Source organism: Rhinichthys klamathensis, unplaced genomic scaffold (genome assembly GCF_029890125.1).
Source record: "Rhinichthys klamathensis goyatoka isolate OS25496 unplaced genomic scaffold, OSU_Roscu_1.1 h1tg000567l_1, whole genome shotgun sequence".
Classification (NCBI taxonomy): domain Eukaryota; kingdom Metazoa; phylum Chordata; class Actinopteri; order Cypriniformes; family Leuciscidae; genus Rhinichthys; species Rhinichthys klamathensis.
In genome coordinates, this window is record NW_026607033.1 from 1,111,072 (window position 1) to 1,137,020 (window position 25,949).

A 25,949-nucleotide genomic window follows, 5' to 3' on the forward strand; every position below is an offset into this window, starting at 1 on the left:
TATATTGCTCCCTTACTTTTTGCATGCAAGTTAATACACTAACTAAAGGTAACAGTTGAGACCTTATTGTAAAGTGTTACCGTCTTTTTAGTTTTTATCAATAATTTAAGACAACAAGCACATATTTGAGAAAAAGCACAATGTTGCACCATTTAAAACATGAATAAATAAATGGAACAATTCACATTTAACACTGTTAATTTGACACAAGAGCTTTTTAGACTTAATCTAAAGGTCATTGAATACATTTATTTAGAATAATGTAGATTTCAACTAGCCTACAAAAAGTGAACTGAATAATTGTATAGTAAAAGTTGAATTCCCCATGCACCTTACAGGCCTGCAGCTATGCAATCAAACCCTGTTTTTGTTTTGGAACACTACCAGCGGATTCATTTAATGTTGCGTGCAATACATTGTCATATCTGACAGGATCAGGTTAGGCCCTGTTAGGTTTTGCTCATTCAAAGTGAGTTTTGCAATAAAACCATTAACAAGTTTTAAGAGTGACAAATAAAAACATGGCTTCTGCCCTGCTGTTTTCAGGTGTGCTTTTGAATTGTTTTGTATGACGGCCAAATAGAGTGGAAAAGAAGATGATATGGATTGCTTTGTCAGATTAATTGGTTAGATATTATTCCATTGACTTTATCGTCACCTTGGCTTTGCCAAAGTTAGACGCACACTGGGTCAACATATTTTGTTGATCCTGGAACAACATTCCGGTCTGAAAATGTATATCCCTCTAAAGCTAACCCTATACCCATAAGTTATCCCTAAAATCAGAGGGAAATGGTAGGTGAATAACACTGATGTAGAACCACCTAACCCTGGTTGTAAGCCTAAACTTGATATAAACTGTAAACTTGTCCTTCAAATCTGATTGGTTGATTGGAATGTTGTTCCAGGATCAACAAAGATGTTGATCCAGGAACATGTTGTACTTGGTGAAATTAGGTGTGTCTCTGAGTGTACACAGTTTTAAAGGGATAGTTCACCCAAATATGACATTTTTGTTCCAGTGCATGCTAAATCTATGCCACATAATTCTGCAGATTTTCTTTCCAAAACAGCATGAAAAATGGGGGAAAGGTCTCAAGTTCAGTCTGGGCCTAGTGATAGGTCACCATTCTAAGGCTTTCCCCCCATTTTTAGACTTCTTAAAGAAATACTGCACATGTCTCTCAGTGAACGCAGCATTTTTTTTTTTTTTTTACTTAATTTTTATTTGTAGCAAAAAGAATTATTGCCCTTTAAACAGCTGTGCCTGTCCTGATACATGACATATGTTCAGTGATGTTTCTTTTCTTTCTGATTTCTCAGAAATTTCAGAGGCCCCTAAAATAACAACCCATCCTGCTGCGCAATCCTTGCCCTCAGTTATATGTTCAGTTAAGTACAGGAACATTCTTTTTTTCTTCTTTTCTATATTACAAAAGATACTGGCTCTGTTCTAAACATAGTCAGGTTCCTACACATGAAGCATTATATTATTATTAATTATGCCGTATTCTAATATACCTTCTTTTGGCCAAATTCTAAAGCAACACTTTTTTTCCCCATCATGAAAGCATTGAAAAATCCAACATTTAATTCTGTAATTTGTTATCCAGTGCCTTGACTCTAACTTTGGGAAGTCGGAAACTCCCAACTTCATTAGAGGAGAACAAGCTCAATCTTGGTTCCGATAAGATTCCCAGAATCTCCCCAGTACCTTAATTAGGTTACGTTGGTGTAATCTCCATGTGTGTAATGTGAGATGGTTTCTGGTTCCTCTTGAATATACACTACCGTTCAAAAGTTTGGGGTCGGTACGATTTTAAATACTTTTAAAAGAATTCTCTTCTGCTAACCATGGCTGTGCTTATTTGATTAAAAATACAACAAAAATCGGTTATAGTATTAAATATTATTCCAGTGTAAATCAGCTGTTTTCTGTGTGAATATATAGTAAAGTGTAATTTATTCCTGTGATCAAAGCTGAATTTTCAGCATCACCAGTGTCAGTGTCTTCAGTGTCAAATGATCCTTCACAAATCAGTATAATATGAGGATTTGATGCTCAAGAAACATTTATTATTATTATCAATGTTGAAACAGTGGTTGGTCTGTCAGTTGTACAGTTTTTTTATTTATTTTTTTGGATTCTTTGATGAATAGGAAATTCAAAAGAACAGCATTTGTTTGAAATAGAATCTTTTGTAACATTATAAATGTCTTTACTGTCACTTTCGATCAAATTAAGTATTGATTTCTTTCCTCCAAAAAATAAAAATAAAAGTCTCACTGACCCCAAACTTTTGAACGGTAGTGTAAGTTGACATGCTTTACCTTCCAAAGTGAAACCGTGGTGTCAGTGATCATTAGCTGTGAGAGTCTCCCTTGGGCGAAACTTTCTTGAGGTTCAACCTCATTGTTTACAGCTAAAACTCTTAAGAAGACATCAATTACCTGGAGGACCTGAGGCAAAGCTGTGATGGACACGTTGAAGATATTTTGACAACCTCCTCCACCTTCAAATCATTCAAAGAGAGGGCAGCTGGCCCCTGAAAAAAAATTCTTCACTTTGAATATGGCGTGATGGTGTAACAAACAATAAATCCATTCCTCTTTCTAGGAACTTGAGACAAGAAAATTGGCGTTTTGACGTATTTTCTATTATTTTGGTTGGTTGTTTTTCTGCTTACTGTACGTTTGTTGGTTTATGTGATCGTACAAGAAACGTGTTTTAAGTTTCTGTATAAACTAAGGATGAACTAATGGTTTGTCTGATGACAAGAAGGCAAAAAGGATAAGAATATATATCTACTCTACATATTCTTGAATTTCATTGAAATCATTTAGGTATAAACATGCATGTTTATGTATGCAGGCACTGGCATTCAAATCAATTGAATCAAATCAATTCCATCGATTCGAATGAATCAAATTCGATTTCAGTCCGAATGTATGCCGTGTCCAGTTGTTGCATTTTTGCCTTTATGACATATATACAAAAAAGCTGACATTGTAGCCTACATGTCAGAAGAGCTTTTTCAGCAAATGTTTAGTATTCAGTCTTCTCCAACAACCAGTTCGTAAGATGTAAATACATTTAGGCATGTTAGTAAGATATAAAACATAAGCATTTGCATCATGGTACTAGGTGTGCAAGGTATACGATGGAAAAAGTGGTTGGATTCGAACGCTTACATGACTTTTTTTTTTTGCTTGTTTTTCCATTACAATTAGATGATGTTACTGTAAAGCTGGGGTCTGGGGACCCTCACATGAAGATTATCAAATTTGTGGTTCCGTAACATCTAAAAGATTGAATACTGGTCTAAAATAATTTTTGGAAACAACAGCCTATTCATTGCCTGACTTTTGAAATTACACCGTTGCTAATATTTTTTCTTTTCCCCATCATCCCAGTGACTGAAAGTGTATGTAAAGTTAACCCTTCATCCCATAACATTAGCACACCATATCACAAACATGCAAACATTTCAGCTTTGAATTCCTACAAACCACAATGCTTTCAAAGCTAACAACCAAGTCCTGGGTGAGGGACTGCTCACTTCTTATGTAAATATTGTTATTGTGTCCAGACAGCTTTTGCTAAAAGTCATATTTCCAGACACATCACATCAGTCCAGGGCATATGATTGGCCAGCTCTCCAGCTAACTTAATTTGTTTAAAACCAACCATAACATTACAGAAAACAAAAGCCGGAGCATTCCAGACGTTGCTAGCATAAGCTTCCAGTCAGTTGCTGTCCATTTGAGTAAAATCTTTTTTTATTGCACCATCTGGATAATTGTGCCTCTGTCTCATTGTATTAGCGTATGAGGAAGAGCATATAGTGAGAACTGAGAACATTCCCAATGTGTTCTGATGAGTGATCCCGATATTGTCATAGAGTTCAGAGCCAGAACTTCAGATCATTCTGAGACAATGGAAATGACCAGGCAGAAGTGATGAGGCAGGGGGGTGATGCATGGTGGGAAAGTAACAGGAAAAACAGTCCTGTGACATCACTGTGTTTATTTCCTCTAAATGTTATTCTCCTTTGCATTGGTGTGTCATTGGCTTCTATTTAAAATAACATTTTCCACATTATATTATGCCATGTATAATGATGTGATGACTTAGGCAAACAATTACAGTTTACCGGAATAATTGTCATTATCATCTCATGTTGTGTGAAGCTCGGAAATCGAGGTTGAATTTAGACAAGGTTTTATATCACTAATGCCAAACACCATCAGTGATTCGGAAACGACATTTGAAAGTAGAGGGGAAGATTTTCATCCCGAGTTTGTTTGATTTTACATTGTGTAAAATTTGTTTCTCTCGGTGCAGACATTTTGTTTATCTCAAAACCACAGCCGTAACATCTCAAGATGATTTTAATGTGTTAAGCCAGCTGCAGACAATGCATCATAGAAAGATACTGTAGCATACATTTTGGTGAATCTCCACATTTGCATAAAGAGAATGAGACCACCTTTTGGGTTCATTTGCATTTTGAGATTATGTTATGACAATGAAATATATATTTTTTAAATATATATTGCTATATATATATATATATATATAAATGTCAGTTGTGTGTTATGTTTTCATTTAGTTGTATGCGTTCCCAGTTCCTGTGTTTATTTCCTGTCTTCCTTAGTTTACCTAGTTTCCTAGTGTGTGCCTGTTAGTTACCATAACAACCTATTGAGTCCACCTGCCCCTTGTTAATTTACTAATTTAGTTTGTGTATATCCCTCTTTAGTTCAGTTTCTTGTAAATTTTTACATTAATTTAAATTGGTTGTTCTGTTCCATGCGTCTTTATCTCTGTTCTGGGTTTTTTTTAATGTGAGTTAGGTCACATTAAAAAACGACATGTGAAGGCCAAGTATGGTAACCCATACTCTGAATTTGTCCTCTGCATTTAACCCATCCAAGTTAGTTGCACACACATTAGGAGCAGTGAGTAGTGAACACACACACCCGGAGCAGTGGGCAGCCATTCACTACGGCGCCCGGGAAGTGATTGGGGGTTAGCTGCCTTGCTCAAAGGTCAAAAAGTAATTTCCTGCCGGTATTAAGACTCGAACCCGCAAACTTTGGGTTACCAGTCTCTTACCATAGGCCACGACTGCCCCTATTTTAGTTATTCTTTATTAGAAGTTTTACTGCTGCAGCTAGAACCTGCTCAAACTCATCCTTGCTTCAAACTCATTATTGCTTTCCCTGAGAGAAGAACGGACCAAAATTATGAATCTGGCACCAGTTTACCCATCAACCCACTCCCTTGCACAAGATGGCAATCCCCTGGAAGACTACGTGGAGGAGTTGCTTGAGCTTAACCACCTGGTGTCCTGGAGCAACAGCCCCTTGAAAACCTGTTTCTGGATTGGTCTGGATGACTATCTTTTCCCACCACTGCTAGCGGAAGCTACCACGTGCACGCTGGCACAATACATAGACTAAGCGCTTTGGCTGAGTGGCTCGCCATTTACAGTTGGCAAGATGCCAGTTCCAAAGCCCACCAAGAACCTAAAGCCTGAGCCCACCACAGACACAGAGCTCGGGCCTGCCTCAAAGCCAAACTTCGCCCCAGAGCCCGAAGCCAACAATGAGTCTGACCAGGTGAGTGAACCTGCAACAACGTCCAGTGAACAGGGCATTTTAGTAGAGTACAAGGGCATGGAAGGAAGCCCTGCCCACACTCCCGCTGCTGAGGGTGAGCTGCATCTGGCCTCAAGGAGTTATGAGGATTTGGAAGAGGACTTCCCCTGTGTCTCCGCTGGTCCCGCCCAGCTCCAAGTCCCCTGCGTCTCTGCTGGCCCCATCCCAGCTCCAAGTCTCCTGCGTCTCTGCTGATCCCGCACAGCTAAAAAATGGACTGCATTTATATAGCGCTTTCACAGACCCAATGGCCACCAAAGTGCTTTACAGTTTGCCTCACATTCACCCATTCATACACTCATTCATACACCGACGGCGGTGTCAGCCATACAAGGCGCCATCCAGCTCGTCGGGAGCAGCCGGGGTTAGGTGTCTTGCTCATGGACACCTCGACACTTGGTCAGGTGGAACCGGGGACTGAACCACCAACCTTCCGGTTTGTAGACAACCTACATGAACCACTGAGCCACTGCTGCCCCCAAAGTCTACTGCATCTTCAATAGTCACACCCAGCCTCTCTCTCCTGCCTCCTCTGTCTATGCCAGCCATTTCCTCTGCCATGCCTCCGGCTCCCTTTAGTCCCCCGTCCTCTCCTCTGTTAGCTCCAACCAGCAACTCAGATCTGCCTCAGATCTTCCAGTCTTCAGCTCAAGCAAGACGATCCCCTGGCTCCACCTGGGGCCGCTGAGCCCATCACTTCACCTCGGCCTGTCGACCAGCCAGCTCCACCTTGGCTCCTCCCTCCCCTGGCTCCACCTGGGACCATCATCCTTATAGCTCCACTGGCCTCTCTCGTCCTTCCAGCTCTGCATGGGTCAGTTGTCACTCTGCTGATGCCACAGACTACCAGGCCTTCGGCTGCGCCTCGTCTTTCCAACCCTTTCGGCTCCATCAGGTTCTGCATTCCCTCCGGCTCTGTCTTGTTCCACAGTCCTCCTGCACCCTGGCTCCACCTCGGCCGCTCATCACCGCGTCTCTGCCTTGGCCTCTAGGACCTATGGTGTCACCCGGTCTCTGTGTCTACTTGGCTCCACCTGGGTCTCAAACTCTCCTGGCTCCACCGCTGCTTGTTGTACATATAACTCCACATAGGCTCCTCACATCCTTGGTTCCTCCGTAGGCCTATATCCTGGCTGTGCTCTAGGTCACTCCATTGCTCCTCCCTCCTTCATCTCCTCCCTGGGTCTTCCCTCCATCGTCTTCTCCATGGTCGCATCGCGGCCAAACCTCTGCTGACTCCCCAATGAACTCTTCTTCAAATGGACATTTTTTTTTTCTGTTTTTTCCCCCTGCTCCCAAGACTAAGGTGTAGTTTCTGTTTATGGCTTGACGATGCACCATTCGGGAGTGGAGAATAATGTCAGGTTTATGTTCTGTTTTGGTTTAGTTTTGTGTTTTACCAGTTCCCAGTTCCCAGTTAGTTTCCTAGTGCGTGCCTGTTATTTAACATAACAACCTATTGTGTTCACCTATAATTCTCATGTGTGTATATATACTCCCTGTTTTGTTCAGTGTCCGTTGACTATTAGTATGTATTTGTTTAATGGTTGTTTTTCTCCTGGGTCAGACATTACCCGTTCATGACCGGTTTCATATTCTCATTGTTTAATTTCCAGGATCTGTTAGAGTGGTTATATTTTTTTTCATATTCCCTATTTTCCAACTTTATGGACCCAATTTTCATATAATGAGATACTTGAGTGTGGCAGTGGATGAAATTACCTGTGGTGATTGTTGAAAAAAAAGAAAAAAGCATGTTGTGATGAAGTGTTTTTCCTGTTTTTGATCTGCAGGTTTGCTGTTCTCACAACACTGCTGTCTGATGCATTAAAACACAATCCTGTGAGGTTCATATGACCCTGATAATACTGTGCGTGATGGGCTCAAGTCTCCTGAGATCAGAGGAGTCAATGCCCAGAATCCAGCTGTCTGCTCTTTCATTTAGACACATGTACAGCCCTGCAGACACAAAAATCCATTTCACAACCAACAGCTGAAAAGTGAACAGACTTTGGTGTTTTACCAACTATGTGTTTCGAAAGGCTTACAGAAAATGTCTGTTGTCACATCTATTTGAGGAATTTGCTTTGCATTCTTTTGAAATTTCAGAGGGTGTGCTGCTGAATACACATTTTAATGCACTCTAAAAAATGCTGGGTTGTTTCAACCCAAATTTGGGTCAAATATGGACAAACCCAAATGTTGGGTTAAAAATGTAATTAAAAAATTTACAGGTGAAAGTTGAAGTTGGGTTAACATTTTAAATTACATTTTTAACCCAACATTTGGGTTTGTCCATATTTGACCCACATTTGGGTTAAAACAACCCAGCATTGTTTAGAGTGTGGCATGCCAAATGACAGGCCAATATACCATGAGGAAACTGATAAAAAAAAAATGCATTTGATAGGATTTTGAACACACCATCTAATTCTGTTCATTAAATCATTTGAAATAATTCACTAACAGGTTTTGCTGTGCTCAATAACCACTTATTTAAAGGCTCCCAAATATCATCTTTATTGCCTTGATTTGGTGCATATGGGGATGGAGATACAGTTTGTAGATGAAGCCACGCTGAATGAAACACACAGTGAGACCTGTCCTTTGACCACCAGTCTGTTTTTTTTTTCCATTTAATGAAAAGTTATGCAGGGGGGCGGGGGGAATGGGTGCGCCTTATCTCCTTGAAAATATAAAACGCAGACGGAGCCAGAGCAATCAGTACCCAGTGCATTTCCCATGCATCCACACTTCTTCTGAGCAGGTCCCACAGTGCATTTCTACATCCAACGAGCACATTATTACTATCTAGGAAATGTGCTTCATCCTCTAGGGTATGATAAATCCATTCCACCCCGGACTCCATATGCTTTTTACTGATTAGGTGAGAATATGAGGAATGCCAAGCCAGCCTCTCTCTTTCTCTCTCCCATTCCATTCAGGGCATTCCCATGAGTAATATTCTGATGTTTATGAGCTCAAAATGTCTTCAAAGTGTTGTAGTTATACATTGCTGCCATATTATGACTGAATTTTCCCACTGAAATCTGATTAATGGAAAATTGCAAGTTTAGAAATATTATGGAAAATGTGAAACACTCACAACAAAGTTAAATGCCGAAACCTCTGGGTTTGCTGTCATGTTTCCTTCATTTGTATATAAACTCAACAGAATGTTCTTGAAATGTATAATTTGCTCAAGGATTTTAGTAACCACACTGGCATTCAGCCAAGAGTCAACTATATTTTAACAGAATGTTTCAACTGTATTTTTTCATTAATGTCATGTCAAGGAAATATTTAAATGAAGACAATATTAATTACAGAATTTGTTGGCAAAAAACATATATTTGGTGTTTCATTGCTTGCATTGTGTTTCATTGGGGCTTGTTGTCACTAAAGTTAATCTGTATCTTTTTTCCCTGGATTCATCTGTTTGAATGTGTTTTAACGGCTTCTGTATACAGAAGGCTTTTGTAGACAAAAATAAATTGACCCTATACATTTTTTATTTCTTTACAAAAAATATTACAGCATACATGTGAATTCCTTCAAAACTGTTAAAATATCTGTAGCATGTAGGCCTACCTAATGAAGGTGGTTGAGTGAATATCCAGAGTGTGTGATGGAATAGACAATAAATTATTTATATACCGTTTTTATTTGTTTAATATTAGTAAACATAAACATATTTTCCATATTAACTTTTTTATTTCACAGTTTTGATGACTTCACTAATGTCCAAGTCCTAGAAAAAAAAGCACCATCCTAAATTTCCTGCATCTCATCCAAGGAAAAGGCTTGTGACGTCGACATCAGCCTGCGGGAGCCGGATATCCGCCATGACCGGGAAAATCCCATATTTGGGCATTCTTAGCAGGAGTAATGGCAGCTTACATTGTATGTGAACGGCTAGCTAGACGCTGAATATTGAGTTTTAATGATCGATTTTGTGATATTTTCAGCCCATGATCGAGACGGATAAGTGGTGGATTGGAAAGTATATATTTTAAAATGTCAAAAAGCAAGTGCTAGTGACTTATCCGTCAAACCACTACCAATCCGAAACCACTTAGCACGGCTTTAGCATCCTCGAGACCGTTCGTGTATTTTTTCCGCTGTTCGTAACCCTCCGACTCATAACCGGTATCGACCGATCTCCATGCCCGAGCAAGGCCCGAGGATGAACAGCTTCTCCCTCGGTGAGTTGTGCTGGCTCTTCTGCTGCCCGCCCTGTCCGAGTCGCATCGCGGCCAAACTAGCGTTCCTGCCGCCCGAGCCCACGTACTCCGTCCACTCGGACGCGAGCGGCGCGACCAGCCTGCATCTCACCGAGCGCGCCGACTGGCAGTACTCGCAGCGCGAGCTGGACGCTGTCGAGGTGCTTGTGACCCGAACCAGCCGCGGGAACCGGGTCGGCTGCATGTTCGTCCGGTGCGCGCCCACCAGCCGCTACACGCTGCTGTTCTCTCACGGGAACGCCGTGGATCTGGGCCAGATGTGCAGCTTCTACATCGGCCTCGGGTCCAGGATCAACTGCAATGTGTTCTCCTATGATTACTCGGGTTATGGTGTCAGTACCGGGAAACCGTCCGAGAAGAACCTTTACGCTGATATCGAAGCGGCCTGGCAGGTTCTACGGAACAAGTGAGTGTTATGAACAGGTGCTTCTGTGTTTGTGCGCCAACTACGATTGTTTTGTGGGATGTTTTCATGCATCGCACTGTGCACATGTATTCCAAAACATTGTCTAATGCTTTGCTGTTTTCCTTCTGCAATTCATGAATGAATGGATGTAATGTGAAATGAGTGAATGTTATTTATTGGCTCATGAAGTTCCTTATTTTCTTATTTGATGTGTCTTGAAAAAATCTGCATTGTCGTTGAGCTCATCCTATTTAAAGGTATTGTAGGTAGGAATTTTATAAAAAAAACTTTTTTCCAAATTTGTTTAAACTTTCTGTATATATCAATTCATAATTAAAATGTAAGTACTCTGAAAAAGAAAGTATAAAAATCGAGTGGCTGTAGACCTCTCACGACTGTTTTAAAGACAGCTCATTTCCATTCACTCCACCCCCTCCCTTCTGGGCTCCTTCCAAAGCCACGCCCCAAAAACACATGAACGCGCGACTCCGACCGCTGAGCTGAAGACGCATTATTTACCTGAGACGAGCGGAGAGGAAGGAGCGCAGTGCATGTAGTGACAGATTTTTTTTATTACATGTGATTCTGACATGATAACTTTATCATTATAATGATAAACAAATAAGATGTATTTTAGTACTCACTCACTATCAAGCTAGCATATTGATATTGGTAAAGTTTAAAATATATATTATACACGTTTTTCCATTGCCATCATTTACACTGTGATGAAGATGAATTTCGTGTAACATTCATAACATATATGGTGTTCTGCATGTAAGAGTTTCCATGATGAAAGCATTGTTGACTCTGATGAGGACTACACTCCAGAGACAAGTACCGCATCGTCAGCTCGAGGACAGATCCGGGGTCGAGGGCGAAGCAGAGGAGGTTGTCACAAGGCGTCACTTTTCAGCCCCTTGAGGTCTCTCAGTTCTCGCCATCGCTGGAAAGCCACGCCGATATTGACGCGCGTTTTATTTCGTTGTTTATCCAAAGACTTTTTGTTCATTACCTTTTCTAGTAACGTTACTGTCTTCCTTTTTTTTTTACCTGGTTTGCCTTCGCGAACTGCATATGTGAATTTTGATTGGGCTTTCTCTGCCATTGTTTTGCTATTCCTAGGTTCCGTGCCTCTTGAATTCCTCAAATCAAACGGATACGCGCAAGTGGGCAGGTCCTGTGTGGCAAAAGGGTGGTTGCCATGGTTGTGAGAGAGTGACAGTCGCCTAAGCCAATCCTTTGTTTCGTCCCCCGGGTGGAAATAATGAGCTGTGTTTAGTGCAGATTAAACGGTCTAGAGACACTCGATTTTTATACTTTTTTTTATCAGAGTACTTACATTTTGATTATGCATTGATATATACATAGTTTAAACAAATGTGGAAAAAAGTTTTTTATAAAATTCCTACCTACAATACTTTTAACGAAACGCCATATTGGGATGTTTTTTTCTAAAGACAAACTGGTGATCGGTTTGTGTGAATATCGGTTATAAAAAAAATATCAAACAAGTGCAGAACTGTCTATCACATTTGCAACTAAAATTAAGTATTATGATTGTTATTAATTTTTGTAGTTGTAGTAATGTCAAGTAAAATTCTGCATATCGGCTGTCAGATGCTCAAACAGGTCATTATTGGTATCAGTCATAAAAAGTAGGGATACACGATGTATCGGCCACCATATCGGTATCGGCTGATATATGTTCTTTATTAATATTGTCCTTATCAGCCCGATAAGAAAATTTGGCCAATATATTAAAACCGATAAGCTAAATTATGGATTATTTCTTTCAGCTGAGACACATCAGATGCACACCAATCGTCATGATGGTTTTGAATTGCTTGAAATATGATTGAAATCACTTTAAAAAGTCTGCCGTAAAAATTGTGCGCTTAGGACATGGCTTTTAATGGTGAGATTTTTTTTTTTTTTTTTTTTTTAATCAGGTTTTCAAAAATTATATGGAAATTTGGATTTAGTTTTAATCGGCCAATATATCAATTATCGGTTTTAAAATATAAAGAATTATCGGTTATCAGTATCGGCCAAAAGTTTCATATTGGTGCATCCCTAATAAAAGGGCAATCTACCCGTTCACACCAAGGATGACAAAGATATAGTTTTAAAAATGGTTCTAAATTTAAAAGAATAGCAGAGTACACAAAATAGCAATAACAATATCATTAGAATCACTTTTCGCATTATTTTTTTTCCAGTTGATGAATAAAAACATTGACAGCCAATCAGAATCTGTCTGACTTTAAAGGAGCTTGAGAACATAAAGTGGCAGAATAGAACTGCAGTGCGCACTAATAATAAACAATGTTATTGTGCATTGATATGGTTGCTAATAAAGTTATCATTATAATTATCTTTATAGTTACCCTATCTATCTTGTTTCTTTTTTTAGTGTCCTGTTGATTTAAGTACTTTGAACCTCTTTGAACCAGCTCACTTGAGCTGAGTGATGACATAACTAAGTTATTGCGTAACTACTCGAAAACACATCACATCCCTGTCTGTGAGTCTTGTGAATTTTAATAGCAAGTTTTAACAGCAAAAAGATTTGAAAGTTAGAATTCGAGTCACGACTGATGTTTTTTTTTTTTTTTTTTGTGCTGGTGCTGATACCAATGTCTAAAGCAGAGTGACTGATGGCTGATAAGATCCCAATATTATACTGTATATAGGCTAATACTTACAATTGGTTGTGTAAACTATCTTGTTTAAAGTGAACGGCCATTTACAAAACATTGTCAAAATCCACACACACACACACACACACAAAACTAAGTAACTAATTACTAATTATTTATTGACTTGTCGAAGCTGTAAATAATTTGGGGGAAGTGGGGAGAAACCGCTTCTGGTTATTTGGTCGATATAAGTCACCAGAAGATATAATGAGAAAAAAAATGTAGAAGTCAATTCACATGTGATATCTAAATAAAAACATTTTGTTTTAGACTGACAGTGCAACATGAAACAGGAATGGGATATCTGTCAGTTGAATGATGGCAGCTTGGCTCTTGGTAGGAAAGTCTGCAGACTTTATTGTATTTTCTGTGCTGAACATTAATTTAATTTGATAAAATGTTTTAAATGGTGCTGAGAGCTTTGCAGTTTTATTGGTAACTCTTATCAAATTAGCTAAAGTATTTCATAAAAATGGGATGTGTAGAATTTGCCAGATTCTCTGTTTCTGCTGAAATCTGTACCGCTTTCCACGTGCAAATTTTTGTTAGCTTGTGTGTGAGATTTTCCTCTATATTGATTGGTCATCATTAGGTCGTAGTTATCTGTTGGTCTTCAATGCTGATTCAGCCCTTTGGTCAAGTTGTTGAGGACTGAAGTCTGGTACACTAATGGGTTCTCATTAGTATTATCTCACTACATTTGTTTTGATTGTACCATTGGCTAAACCTATTAATTAATCAGTCTGAACAACAGCTGACCTCATGTTTTGGTCCATGGACAGCATTTTAACCATTGGACTTTCTCCTAACCACACAGAATAGCTTATGTTTTCTTCCAGAGGCAAACCAAGACAAAATGCCCTTAGAGACTGTTTTATAATCCTCTTACAAACTCATTAGAAAGTTGTGTTTTTGACAGATTGAAGACAATTGCATAAGGTGCCTTGTCTTTAGTAATATATATAACAGGGCATGTTTACACTGGGGAGTGTAAATGTCTGTAATTATTTTTGAAGTAGGAACATTATCGTTTGTTCGCACATCTGGCGGCGGAGGTTGGTTGAATACAAAATATAAATGGCTTGGTTTGTTGCTCTGTAGGCACTAGGCAGTATAGGGATGCACCGATACCAATTTTTCCAGAACTGGGCCGATACCGATACTTTCATTTTACTTGCCGATACAGATACCTGTATTTTCACTGCATTTGTATTTTTATATATATTGGGTAGAGAAACCAAATGAATCCTATTAGTTGGCTTAATTTGTTTAGCAATTATATATTTCCTTCAGTTATTTTCATGCTTGATCAACCCTAAAATGTATTGTATGAGCTTCTTTTACTTTAACTGTTCATATATTGCTCTATCATATTTCATCTAGCCTATCATTTATTTGCACAGCACATAGAGCTACTCCAGCAGGACTCAGTGCTAAGAATTGGGTCAGTGGCTCAAATGTTAAACCAGTGAAATATCACAGTTCTCTATTCCAATTTTGATACTACAGCAAAAACTACTAGCCTAATTAATGTAAATTTAACATTATTAAAGACAAGTAAGCAGTCAGGGAAAAAAATAAGAACACAGTGACAATCAAATTACAATTATCACAAATAAATACAATTGGCTTTATGCCACAGCTTCACTACTTCCTGAACTTCAGCCAGCCCTTTGTTTTTCCTGTCTGTCATTATTGGACAAACTGATTAATCCAGGTGTGCCTGGCCTCAGTAACAATAATCAGGCACACCTGGATTAATCAGTTTGTCCAATAATGACAGACAGGAAACAAAGGGCTGGCTGAAGTTCAGGAAGTAGTGATGCTGTGCATAAAGCCTATTGGGTCAAAGAAAGGCTACAAATGAAATAAACAGTGTTTTGGGTTTTTTTCAGGTGCTAGTTTGTCAATCAAGCTTTCCGGGAAACCATTAGGAAGTTAAGTAGTTTCATTATGGCCACAAGGAAGCTCATAGTGCTTCATAGCAATAATCAATTATTTATAGAGTCAGATTCCTTGTTGGTATATGTTCATCTTTGTACTGTTATGCTCATGTTGAAACCGTTTCCAGTGAAAGCCTCAAAGTTGCAGCAATGTGTCCCATCACAAAATAGAGAAATTCAGCTCTGCCACTGCCTAAGGACTGCATGAAATGCAAAACAAAGCAATGAGATTTAAATGGACAAAGATTTTTTTCTATAGTGCTTTTTAAAAATAATAGTTTGATACATTAACAAATTTTGGAAGTAGCATTGTTTTTACCATTCACTTTGTTGCTTAGTCTTGTTCCTGTAGTTTCTTTACATTTCAACCCTAATCAGCAGCTTAAAGGAGAACTCCGGTCAATTTTAACATTGAGCTCATTTTTTTTGTAAATTTGTAGTGCTGTCAGTACAGAGAACAACGACAAAAATCGGTGTTTCCTTCACCGTGTTATCCTCTTTTTAAAATTTGCACCCTGTTGACAGTAGTTGATTGTCGAGTTCGCGCGCGCGCGATCATTGGTAACTAGACTCAGACTTTGAGCTGATATTCTCAGAACACGACACAGCACCGTCAATGGCTGACAGTCGTCTCCACTGTTGCTTAGTTACCAATTATCGCGCGCGCGAACTCGACAATCAACTACTGTGGACTTCGACTAAAAACAGGAAGTAAATACAGGTATGTGAGCTGGCTGAATAAACATTCAGCCAGCTCACATTCATATCTCATATTATTCATATCTTTCACCGTGTTCACTCTGAATAAAGTCACTCACATGGCTGTGCACTTGTAATGACACATCAAGGATGTTAAGAGGCTAAAAGCAGGTTTAAAACTTGCCCCATTTAAGTCAACAGGGTGCCAATTTTAAAAAGAGGATAACACAGTGTAGGAAACACAGATTTTTGTCGTTGTTCTCTGTACTGACAGGACTCCAAATTTCCAAAAAAATGAGCTCAATGTTAAAACTGACCGGAGTTCTCCTTTAAATATATATATATATACATGTCTAATGTTGGCAGAAACCAATGTTGGTTTCTGCGACTCTGGCATGGAATTTATCTAGTCTACTGCGCAAATGCAAAGTATTGGATGCAAATGTGCTTGTGCTGCATTATGAATTGCCGTCTGAAACGATTGTATAGCTTAATGTTTGCTTGTTTTATTTTTTTGCCCTTCCTCCTGTCGGTGGCTGCACTTGCAAAACTTCCGCATTACTGTACTGTGTGCACTGCAGTAGCCCTTCAGTTTGACTCATTTCCACTACACTGACAGCTTTCCCCTGAAATTGATCTGGTGATGTACTGCGTTTTGAAAGTGTATGATAATCTGACAGTATGGCAGCCTGGGCGATGTGGAAAAAAATAAAATCTCGATTTTTCTTTTCTGAACGATTGACCCATTCACAATTTCATTTTTTTTTTATGTTTAACTAGTCATCTTAAAAACATAACTACAATATGATTCAAGTTACATTCTCTTTATTAACCATTGAAAAAAGTTATATTCTAAGTGCACCACACCTGAAGTGATAAACATGGCTTGTTGTTTGTTAAATGTCTTTGCAGAAAATAAATGGGCATGAAATATGAAGGCAAATATTGTATAAACTTATCTTAAACATATCCTATATGCTCAGAAATAATGAAAAGAAAGAAAAATGCTAAGCATTTCTTTGTCAAAAAGTAGACATTGGGTCTCATTCACTAATGTTTGCTTGGATTATTTCGTATTTGTACGCACAGGAGAACTTCTCACGAAAAATCTGTCGGTAACCAGACATTTGATGGACCCCATTGACTTCCATAGTCAATGGAGTCCATCAACTGCCGTATTGTCAGCATGTCTAATTGTAACATTGGCTAACATTTTTATTCAAAACTGCGTTTTCTCAATTTAAAAATAATAAAATCGTGGCAAAACATTAAATTCGAATTAATCGAAAAATTTGGAAAAATTGCCCAGCCCTATCTGACAGGGTAAATTAAGTCGGAGTCTGTTGTGTGTTTGCTAGCGTAACAGTAGTAAGTAATGGCATTCTTTGTAGATTCCACAGGAGGTGCAAACATTTGCTATAGATGTTAATGTCATGTTTATTTGCTGATGCAAAGATCATAATCACACTGAACTGTATTTCAGAGTTGACAGAGTAATTTAAAATTCATTGGATTGTGAAATGAGTTTAATATTAGGTGAATGCCAGAAACAACAGTCCGAGGACCCTCAGTGCTGCCTGCTGATTGTGACATTTTAAAATTGTTTTATCAGTTCTCCAATGTTATTGGATAGAGCTTTTTAAAAACATGGTGTTTTTTTTAAGAAATGTAATTGGAAAGAAACTAAAGCCATTAGTCCAATCGCTTAGAGTAATACTCGGCCATCAACAAGCCGTATGATTTGCCATCGGTGTCTAGCAAAAACTGTGCAGGACGAGTTACATGATGATAAAGTATAATAGTTTTTATATATTTTAATATTTTGGCATTATAGTGATGCTTAGCAATTGACATCCTTCATTACGGATACAAGTTTAAAGATTAATAATCTGAAGTTGAACTGTTATGTTTGTATTCAATGCAAAGGTGGAAGCCTTCAAACTAATTTGAATAAATTAAAACTCATTAAACTGAGAACATGGCTTTTTAATGCTAATCTGTTTTAAGTATTTCCATATCAGCACCTGGCACCTTTTTGAGGCCATTTTCTCCTTCCAAACATTTGCCCGGATTTATGCGGGGTGTTTGCTCAAGTAAGATAATGCACAAAGGATTTGACTTTTTAATGTGTCATTTACCTCCTCTGTGCTTCCTCCTGGGGTTTCTGGCCTGTGTTTGGTCCATTGTGCATTGGCAAGTCCTTTTCTCTTTATGGAACGTAATGCATTTCAAATAGGCAGAATTACTTGGACAGTCCAGAGGAAAATCCTTTTTTGTCCTTTTTGAATGCCATGGTCTGTTGGGAGCATTTTCTCCAGATTTAGTATGGTGAGCAGTTTCTATAACCATAACTTTGTGCTTCTTACCATTAATCTGTTGCAGTTTATGGTCTATAAGTAACTTGTGAAATGTCTTATTCATTCAGTCAGCACAGTGTTTCAGTCTTACGACCCTCTTCAGGCGATAATATTGTCTGTATTCTCCGCACCTGCTTGTTTCTGTCCAGGTGTGTGCGGGGTAGCAGGGGTTTATGCACGCAATAAATTAACTTTAGAGGCAAAAAGTGCTTCATTTAAACTTTCCTAAAGTCATCAGAAAAAGGAAAAAATGTTCCCCATAACAGTTTTAAAACTTAAAGTGTTCATTAAATTCAGCCTGACAGTGCAGGTTTCGCTGTAGCACTCCCAGTGTCTTTCCTCTTGTGAATTATTTACAGTGCACCTAATGAACCAGACAGGGCTGCCGCGGGATGTTGGATGGCAAATTCTGAGACTCGGTCTGTTACCTGCAAGTCCAGGGTTATGGTTGAGTCTAGTGCTAAACTTGAGATTAAAAGGTAAGAAAAGTAGCTGAATATTTGCCACATTTTTCACTTTTGTATCGTATTGATTTTCTTCCCAGAAGTACAAAACCATAATTTAGCTTTACCTGATTAGTTTCCACCCTATTTCTGATTTCTTTTTGCTACTATACTGTGAAGATTTTTAGAAATTACCTTATGATTGGCTAACCTCTGTATCTGTAATTGTTCATCAGGATTGGTCGAGCTGCTGATTTCTGAAGAGTTGTTGATGTATCAAACTATTATTTAAAAAAGCACTATAGAAAAAAATCTTTGTCCATTTAAATCTCATTGCTTTGTTTTGCATTTCATGCAGTCCTTAGGCAGTGGCAGAGCTGAATTTCTCTAGTTTGTGATGGGACAAATTGCTGCAACTTTGAGGCTTTCACTGGGAATGCGACAGTTGCCTTGGAGTTATGGCACTTCCACACGTGTGCACATTTTATTCAGCTTTGCTACTGTTGTAGCCCCAGAGCTTGGGAGAATGAAACGAGTCTAAAAGGTTTTAGAGGACAACGCCATGATTACAGCACACGTACATTGAATGCTCCAATGTAGTCAATACTATTCTTATTAGAAAAGAACATGGCGTTACATAGACACAGTGAGCAGATTAGCTAGGCGAGTTTGCTGTTATTGTTTTATGTCCTTGTGTTAAGGACACCAAGATGTCGATCAAGCTTTTCCTGAAGCTATATGCAAATAAAACAGTGTTTTTCCACTTAATGATTTTATGATGCTCGTATCGAACCATACGATCCACTCAGAATGCGTTACACTATAAAAAAAAGCATACAGCCCCAAAATGATCATTTCTTTGATTTATTTACCTTCAACCTTCAAGGTTACTGTTTCAACTGCATTTTTTTTTAAGGCAAATTGTTTGCATGTCACGCAGTCCTTAGGCAGTTTCTGTTAATAAATATTTCTTGGTCAATTTCCCTGTTATTATATTTGAGGAAGGTTTTAAAAAGAAATCAAATCTATTTTCGCTCACTCTTGCTACTCTTTCTCTTTAAATTCGGGTTCCCCTTTCACTAGAATGTTTTTTTTTTTCCTACTTTTAAAGGCAAAACTTCCTCTGTAATTACTGTACTGTGTGCACTGCTCCCTCAGTTTGACTATTTTAACCTTCCTCTTTGCTGACGGCTCTGCCCTGAAAATGACCTGCATGGCTGATCAATGGTGCACTCTTGGACAGATAGACTTTTACACTTCTTGAATTCTGGGATATTTCGTGCCCAGTTAACAGTACGGAATGAAAATTTCCCAGCCTCCATGTGAAGACGCTTATCATTTATTGGGGGGTAGCAGTAATTAAAGTTTACATTGAACTCACTGCGGACCATCTTTAGCATACGAATGATTAAAATGATTTAAGTCTTCAATATTAAAAGCAAGTAGAGTTTTATATTTTCTGAAGAAAATGTGAGTTTTGCCAATGCAAAACTCTGCCACAATGCTAGGATGTTGAGTAGAATGTTACTTTGTGGTTGAAAAGGTTTTCTTTGTGGTTGCTTACTGGCAATTCTTGGCAATTCTCTCTGATGTTTTGGTCTATAGGTCCCCCCTCGTCTGCAAGTAGAAAATCATAACCCTGCCCAGTTAGAAGAACAGTCAGTAAAGAAATAAGAACAAATAATCAAATTATGAGCAATAGCACAAATAAATAGAATAGAAAAAACATGCATATGAAATAAACAGTGCTTTTCATGGTTTCAGATAGGTCTAACTAGTGCTGGGCGGTATGACCAAAAATCCATATCACGGTATTTTTCAAAATTATACCGGTTTCACGGTATATGACGGTATTTTTTTTCCCTAAGCATGACTGGGTTAACCACATTTTCTTCTGAGTGAGAGAGGAAATACTGCAGTAGATTGACTTAGAATGCACTATTTTACTGTCATGAGTGAATATTGTAGAAAAAATCCACACTAGTATTAATACAGGGTTGATATTGTGAACCAATGTATGGGAAACACTGTATTATAATTTGACAGCTATCAATTATAATTTAACCTATCCATCTTCAGTCACGCTAACACATCCATCACCACAGAGTGCAAGAGTGAAAAGGGACCCACTCAAACCACCGCGCCACGTTCCGATCGTTATTAAAGCGTCATACACCGGTATTGCGGTATATAAAAAATTCATATCATAACAAAAATAAACACCAGTATTCAGTATGAACCGGTATACCGCCCAGCACTAGGTCTAACAGTAGTTTAATCAAATGTAAAATAACCGCACTGTATAAATTTATTATAAATAATCCTTAAAGTTACAAGTTATTTAGTCAAGAGTAGATTTTGAGGTTTCATTCATGTCTTAAGTTGAATTTTTGGGGTTTGGGATTTCAGATCCCCAAGTATGAGCAATAGTAATTCTGACTTCAAACTTATACCCAGGAGTGAATGATCTTCCGTTTCCTTGGAGACCCTGCCCTGTCTATCACTCCAGTCACTGGATCAGCATTTTTCCAGACATTTTCCCATTATCCCAGCCGCTCCCCTAATGTCTCTGTAAAGAGTAGGTAGGTAGGCTTGTGCCTATTCATTGCGTGCCGTTTTTCCATGCCTGCCAGTTAATCTAATTTCAGAGCGACATCTTTTCATAATTCCCAGGAGGACGGACAGCAGTTTTAATCAGAGAACGTTCACCGGTACGGTTTATCGGATAAGCTTGAGCCTGAGACTTACATGGTCCATGGCTCCCCATCCCACTTTCCCATTTCAGATTAAGGTTTTTCTCCCTTTGAACACAGGACATGGGGTTCCTACTAGTAAACTGTTTACAGCAAAGCAGTAAATCCCAAATGATAAGAGCAGCCGGTCACTAGAACCTTCCAATAAAAATGGCGGCAAACTTGCAAGGGTAGTTTCAGTGGTGTGATTGACTTAGATTGTTTTGCACCGATCAAATAGAAAAGGAGAAATGTGCTTCTATTAAATTACTTTGAGCTCAAGGCAGCATCAAACTAGCTGACTCGAAACAATTTTAGTTGGGGATGTCCTACTGACTTTTTTCTGACATCTCGCCCTCATCTGTTAAGGGTCGGTCATGCTCTCAGATTCAAAATGAAATCGAGGTGATGGACTAAACGGGTGTCTTACTCTTAGATGTTTCTTGGTTTCCTTCTGAAATAAGAACAGAATAACTGCACAAACTGTTGTAGTACACTGAATTAGGATGCAGTTTGTGGAGTTGTTTTATACTGTTAATGGGATAGTTCACTCAAATTCTGATATATTATTTAATCTTCTTGTTTCAAACCTGAATGCAAAAGATATTTTGAAGAATTTTGGGTTCCAAGACAAACCATTGACTTTCATTGAATGGAAAGATATTGATTGAACAGTCTTTCTACAAAATATCATCTTTTGTGTTCTACAAATGAAAAAGTCTGGTTCCAGTTTTGGAATGACTTGGATGAGTAAATGACAGATGTCGCGTTTCCACCGAAATTACCTGGAACAATTTGTCCCAGGAACTTTTTTCGCCCAGACCTGTTGCTTTCTGCGTTTCCACCGCAGTTAATGTACCGTGAAGATTAGGCCAATTAGTCAAGTGACTAATTGAACGTACTGAACGCACCGCAACAGATTAAAAAAAAATGGTGGTTGAAATGAAATGCTTCGTGGAGTCACCCAATCAAAATGCGGCATGAACTCAACCAATCCGTATGTTCAATGCCCAAGTCCCACCCCCGAAAGTTCCTGAACTTTGAAAAAAGTACTATCTTGCAAGCAGGGACTTTCTGAGGGGGACATTTTAACCTGTAACTTTATTTAGATCTTGGTTCCTGCGGTCAAAACACACAGAGTACCCATAGACGGTAAAAGAAATGGACACAGCGACCCCATAGACTTCAACAGAGAAAAGTGAAGTCAATTAGAAGCACTCACTTCCTGATGGCCGAGCGTACTGCGCAGGCTCAAACTGAGCTTGATGACGTAGATGTGATGTGAGCAACCTGACTGACAGTTGTAAGTCTTCTAGTAGCTGTGCCAAGAGAAATCTGAATCATACCCTTCCAAATCTTGCAGAGACGGAGAGCGTGAGTAGGAGCTGTTCATGAGCTCGCAGCAGGAGCAACTTTATGACTCTCTATGGGCTTCTCCCTTGACTTTATGCCTCCACGTCCCCCCGTTTGGTTGTGAGCTTCTCCTCCTGTCTATACGGTAATTTCGTGCAACAGAGTCTCGTGGTTATGACGCAATCGTTAGCCTATTTTTTTTTAAATGGCTTCCTCGGGGCCATAAAGTAAGTTACAAGGTAATGGAGCCTTTTATACATTGTCATGTTTCTTTAGAAATAAATAGTGGATAAGTCTTTAAACGCCTCAGATGTAAAGTTATTTGCTGTCAAAGTGACGCCAAATTGAATGGGAGTCAATGGAATGCCAACAGCAGGTGAAGGCTTGCTAGCCAATGGCTGCCCCCATCGAAGGTACGCTTTCCGGGTGCTGGATTACCCTCTTGAGAGTACCACCCCAAAGTTCCTAGTACCTGGGGAAAGTTCCTGTGGTGGAAATGCGGTTATAGATTACAGAATTTTAAATTTTGGCTGAACTATCCCTATACTCTATATAATATATTTGTGTCCATATTGTGTGCTACGGGAATGAGTCCTAAAATCCGGAAACAAGCACTTCCAGTTCCATCCCATTTTTTAATATAGTTTTTATGGGTTTTTTGTTAAAAGCCTAAAATAAGGTCTGTACTAGTTCACACAAACTCAAGATATTTTCATGTATTGCATTTAGGCTGAAATTCTTAATATTTTTTTTTTTTTTTTTTGAAGATTATCTTGATAAACAAAATGCGTAACAATCATATCTTCTTGCGATAATACAAAAGCTAATGGGAAAATCTTGTTAGATTTTTGTGGTGGGAACCAGGGTGATGTAGACTTCCAGGTAAGGTTGGCACACAGTCATCCCTGCAGCACTCTATGGGGCAGCTTTAGTGAGGGGGATAAAATATTTATATTCAGTAAAAAGACTGTTCTGACCTTACTTTCTTATTTTGTAAGTCTTTTAAGTGTAGTTAAACCCCTCAGTATAACAACTGGCATTTGCTGAGGGAAACGTTTAGACCAGATCCAAGAAGGACAGTAGATTTTCAGTTCATCAGTGCGAGAAGTAGCTCAGTGGTCTCAAAGACCTCAAGAGGCCACCACAGACTACTTTCAAGCTAGTCGGATGTTGTTTTGAGTCGGCAGGGCTAATAACTGCTCACCCGCTGAGATGTGCGTCTGTATCTCCGTCTGATTAATCTACTAGTCTGTCAATGAGGCTTATGACTGAGAAATGGTTACTAAGAAGCTTGCGTCACAGTGTGAGGGTTGAGCTGAGAAAGAAAGCAAGTGTGTTCTGCAGTGAAGCTTGGACTAATTTTTAACTGCCCAGGGTTTGCGTGACAGACATTGCAGCCATAAAATCTGGCTCGTCCTCCCTCTGCTTTTCACACCTACGCAGTATTTACCACAGTTCATCTCTCTTCACTGATCCTTTTAAATTTGCTTCCTTCACTTCTTGTAGTCCTTCCCAGTTCTGTGGATACGTTTCTGTTGCCGACTGCATGCTAACTACTACACCTGCATGCTCAGGCACGTGTCTTTTATATACTGTAGTCCGGATGCTGGAATAACGCTCTTGAGGACCTGAGGTTAGGAAAATCAGCTTGGATTCGATTCAGCTCTGATTGGGCCTCCTGTGTCAGCTGCTGACTTTCAGTTGTGACTCTTGGACAAAACTAGGATGGAACTTCTGTTTATGCTCTTTATTACGCAAGCATTTACATTGAAATGAATTCCAGCTAGCTTATGACGGATATTTTGGTGGTTGTATTTCTCTATAGCGGTGGTTCTCAACCATTTTTACTCAAAAGCCCTTCGTTGTCCAACACAATATTCAAAGCCCCCCATGTAGGCTAAGATGATTTAAGTATTTATGCTGTAATTATGAGAAACTGCATTGATATAGGAGAATTTATATATTTAAATAGGATTCATTTTGTGATTCTAGACGTTCCAAGAACTTGACTGTATGCATTGTATTAGCATTTTAATTTTGACATGAGAATGTTAGATTATTGTAATGTATTAATGATATTCATTTTCAATACTTTTAAGTCATCCGCTAAAATGCCACTAGGAACCCCTGGTTGGAGAACTGGAACTGGAGAACCCCTGACTGGTCATTTACTCAGCCTCATTGTTGTTCCAAACCTGTATAATATTATTATTATTATTATTAATTTTTTACTTCTGTTAAAAAGATATTTTGAAGAACGTTTGGACCCCATTGACTTAGTCGACAACCTTCTGAGACCTTCTTCAAGAAAGTTTAGAATGGCATGAGCGAGAGTAAATTATGTCCGAATTTTCACCTTTTGGGTGTACTATCCCATTTTTTTTTTTTTACCAGTAAGGCATATTCAAATTTGCTAGAGTATTTGCATTTTATTGCATCTGTGTGGTGTTTGACTTCTCCATTGTGAGAAGTAATCTCATGAACCTGAGGTAAGCTGGTGTTGGTAGGTCACTCCTGACTGCGCAGGAAAACAGTGAAAGGATTTTAAAGTACTTTGGGGGCTTGTAAATGCAATAAATTAAACCTTTTTGCAACATTTACATGTGGAGTGTCTCTTTAAAGAGACATGTGAGGTCAGAGGACATCCTCTTAAAACAGCCGTTTCTTTCTGCCAACACACAGACAGGTGAAAGCATGTATGTCACGCTGTATTACCGAACATTTATACTGGATGTGTTACATGGGTGCAGTCGTTTTCTTGAGCATATGAATAACGTGCCCTGACAGTTTAGAACTGAGAGTCTTTGGTGTCAATTGTGGGATTGAGGTTTTAGGGTTATTATTTGAAATTGCAAGTGGGATTGGCGTGTTAGAATGAAACTTGTGTCAGGCTTTGTGACTTAGTATTCAGTAGTTCTGTTCCAAAACAGAATGAACTGCCTTGCTGTCTACTGCCTACATAGGCAGAATCTTAAATGCAATTGCGATTGATTTGGAATGCAGTAGATAGGCAATGACTATCTGTGAATCATACAAATAGCGCTTCTCGCATTCAATGCATTGGAGAATCAACTCTGAATTGATTCCAATAGAGTTTGGGATTAACACTGAATTGCTTTCAATATTAATATCAGTATTTTTAGTACTGAATATCTATCTATAATAAACATTTCTCACTTTAGCCTTGTTGCACGTATGTAGGTGGCTCATTTGGATTTGGAACTGATCCAGTATCACGCATGATGTGAATAAAGTCTTAAAATCGTTTCAGAGCTGTTCGAAAGGGGCTAAACAAATGTCCCTGAATTGTAACCTTGCTAGCATTGAACTGCTTTGGATTCTTCTCACAGGGCACTGGAGCTGTAACGTTTTTGTCTGTGCAAGGACAGCTAATGAATTGCCTGAA

At 38.9% G+C, this 25,949-nt stretch overlaps 1 protein-coding gene across 1 annotated transcript in view; it reads left to right on the plus strand.

Annotated features, from left to right (window-relative positions):
• Positions 1 to 9,510: 9,510 nt before the first annotated feature.
• The window catches only part of abhd17c (abhydrolase domain containing 17C, depalmitoylase), a 41,885-nt gene continuing 25,446 nt past the window's right edge, over positions 9,511 to 25,949 (plus strand). The window contains exon 1 of the mRNA XM_056239558.1: positions 9,511 to 10,314. Within this exon, the coding sequence (XP_056095533.1) occupies positions 9,830 to 10,314 (485 nt within the window). The 5' untranslated portion in view covers positions 9,511 to 9,829. The remainder of the gene's footprint in view (positions 10,315 to 25,949) is intronic.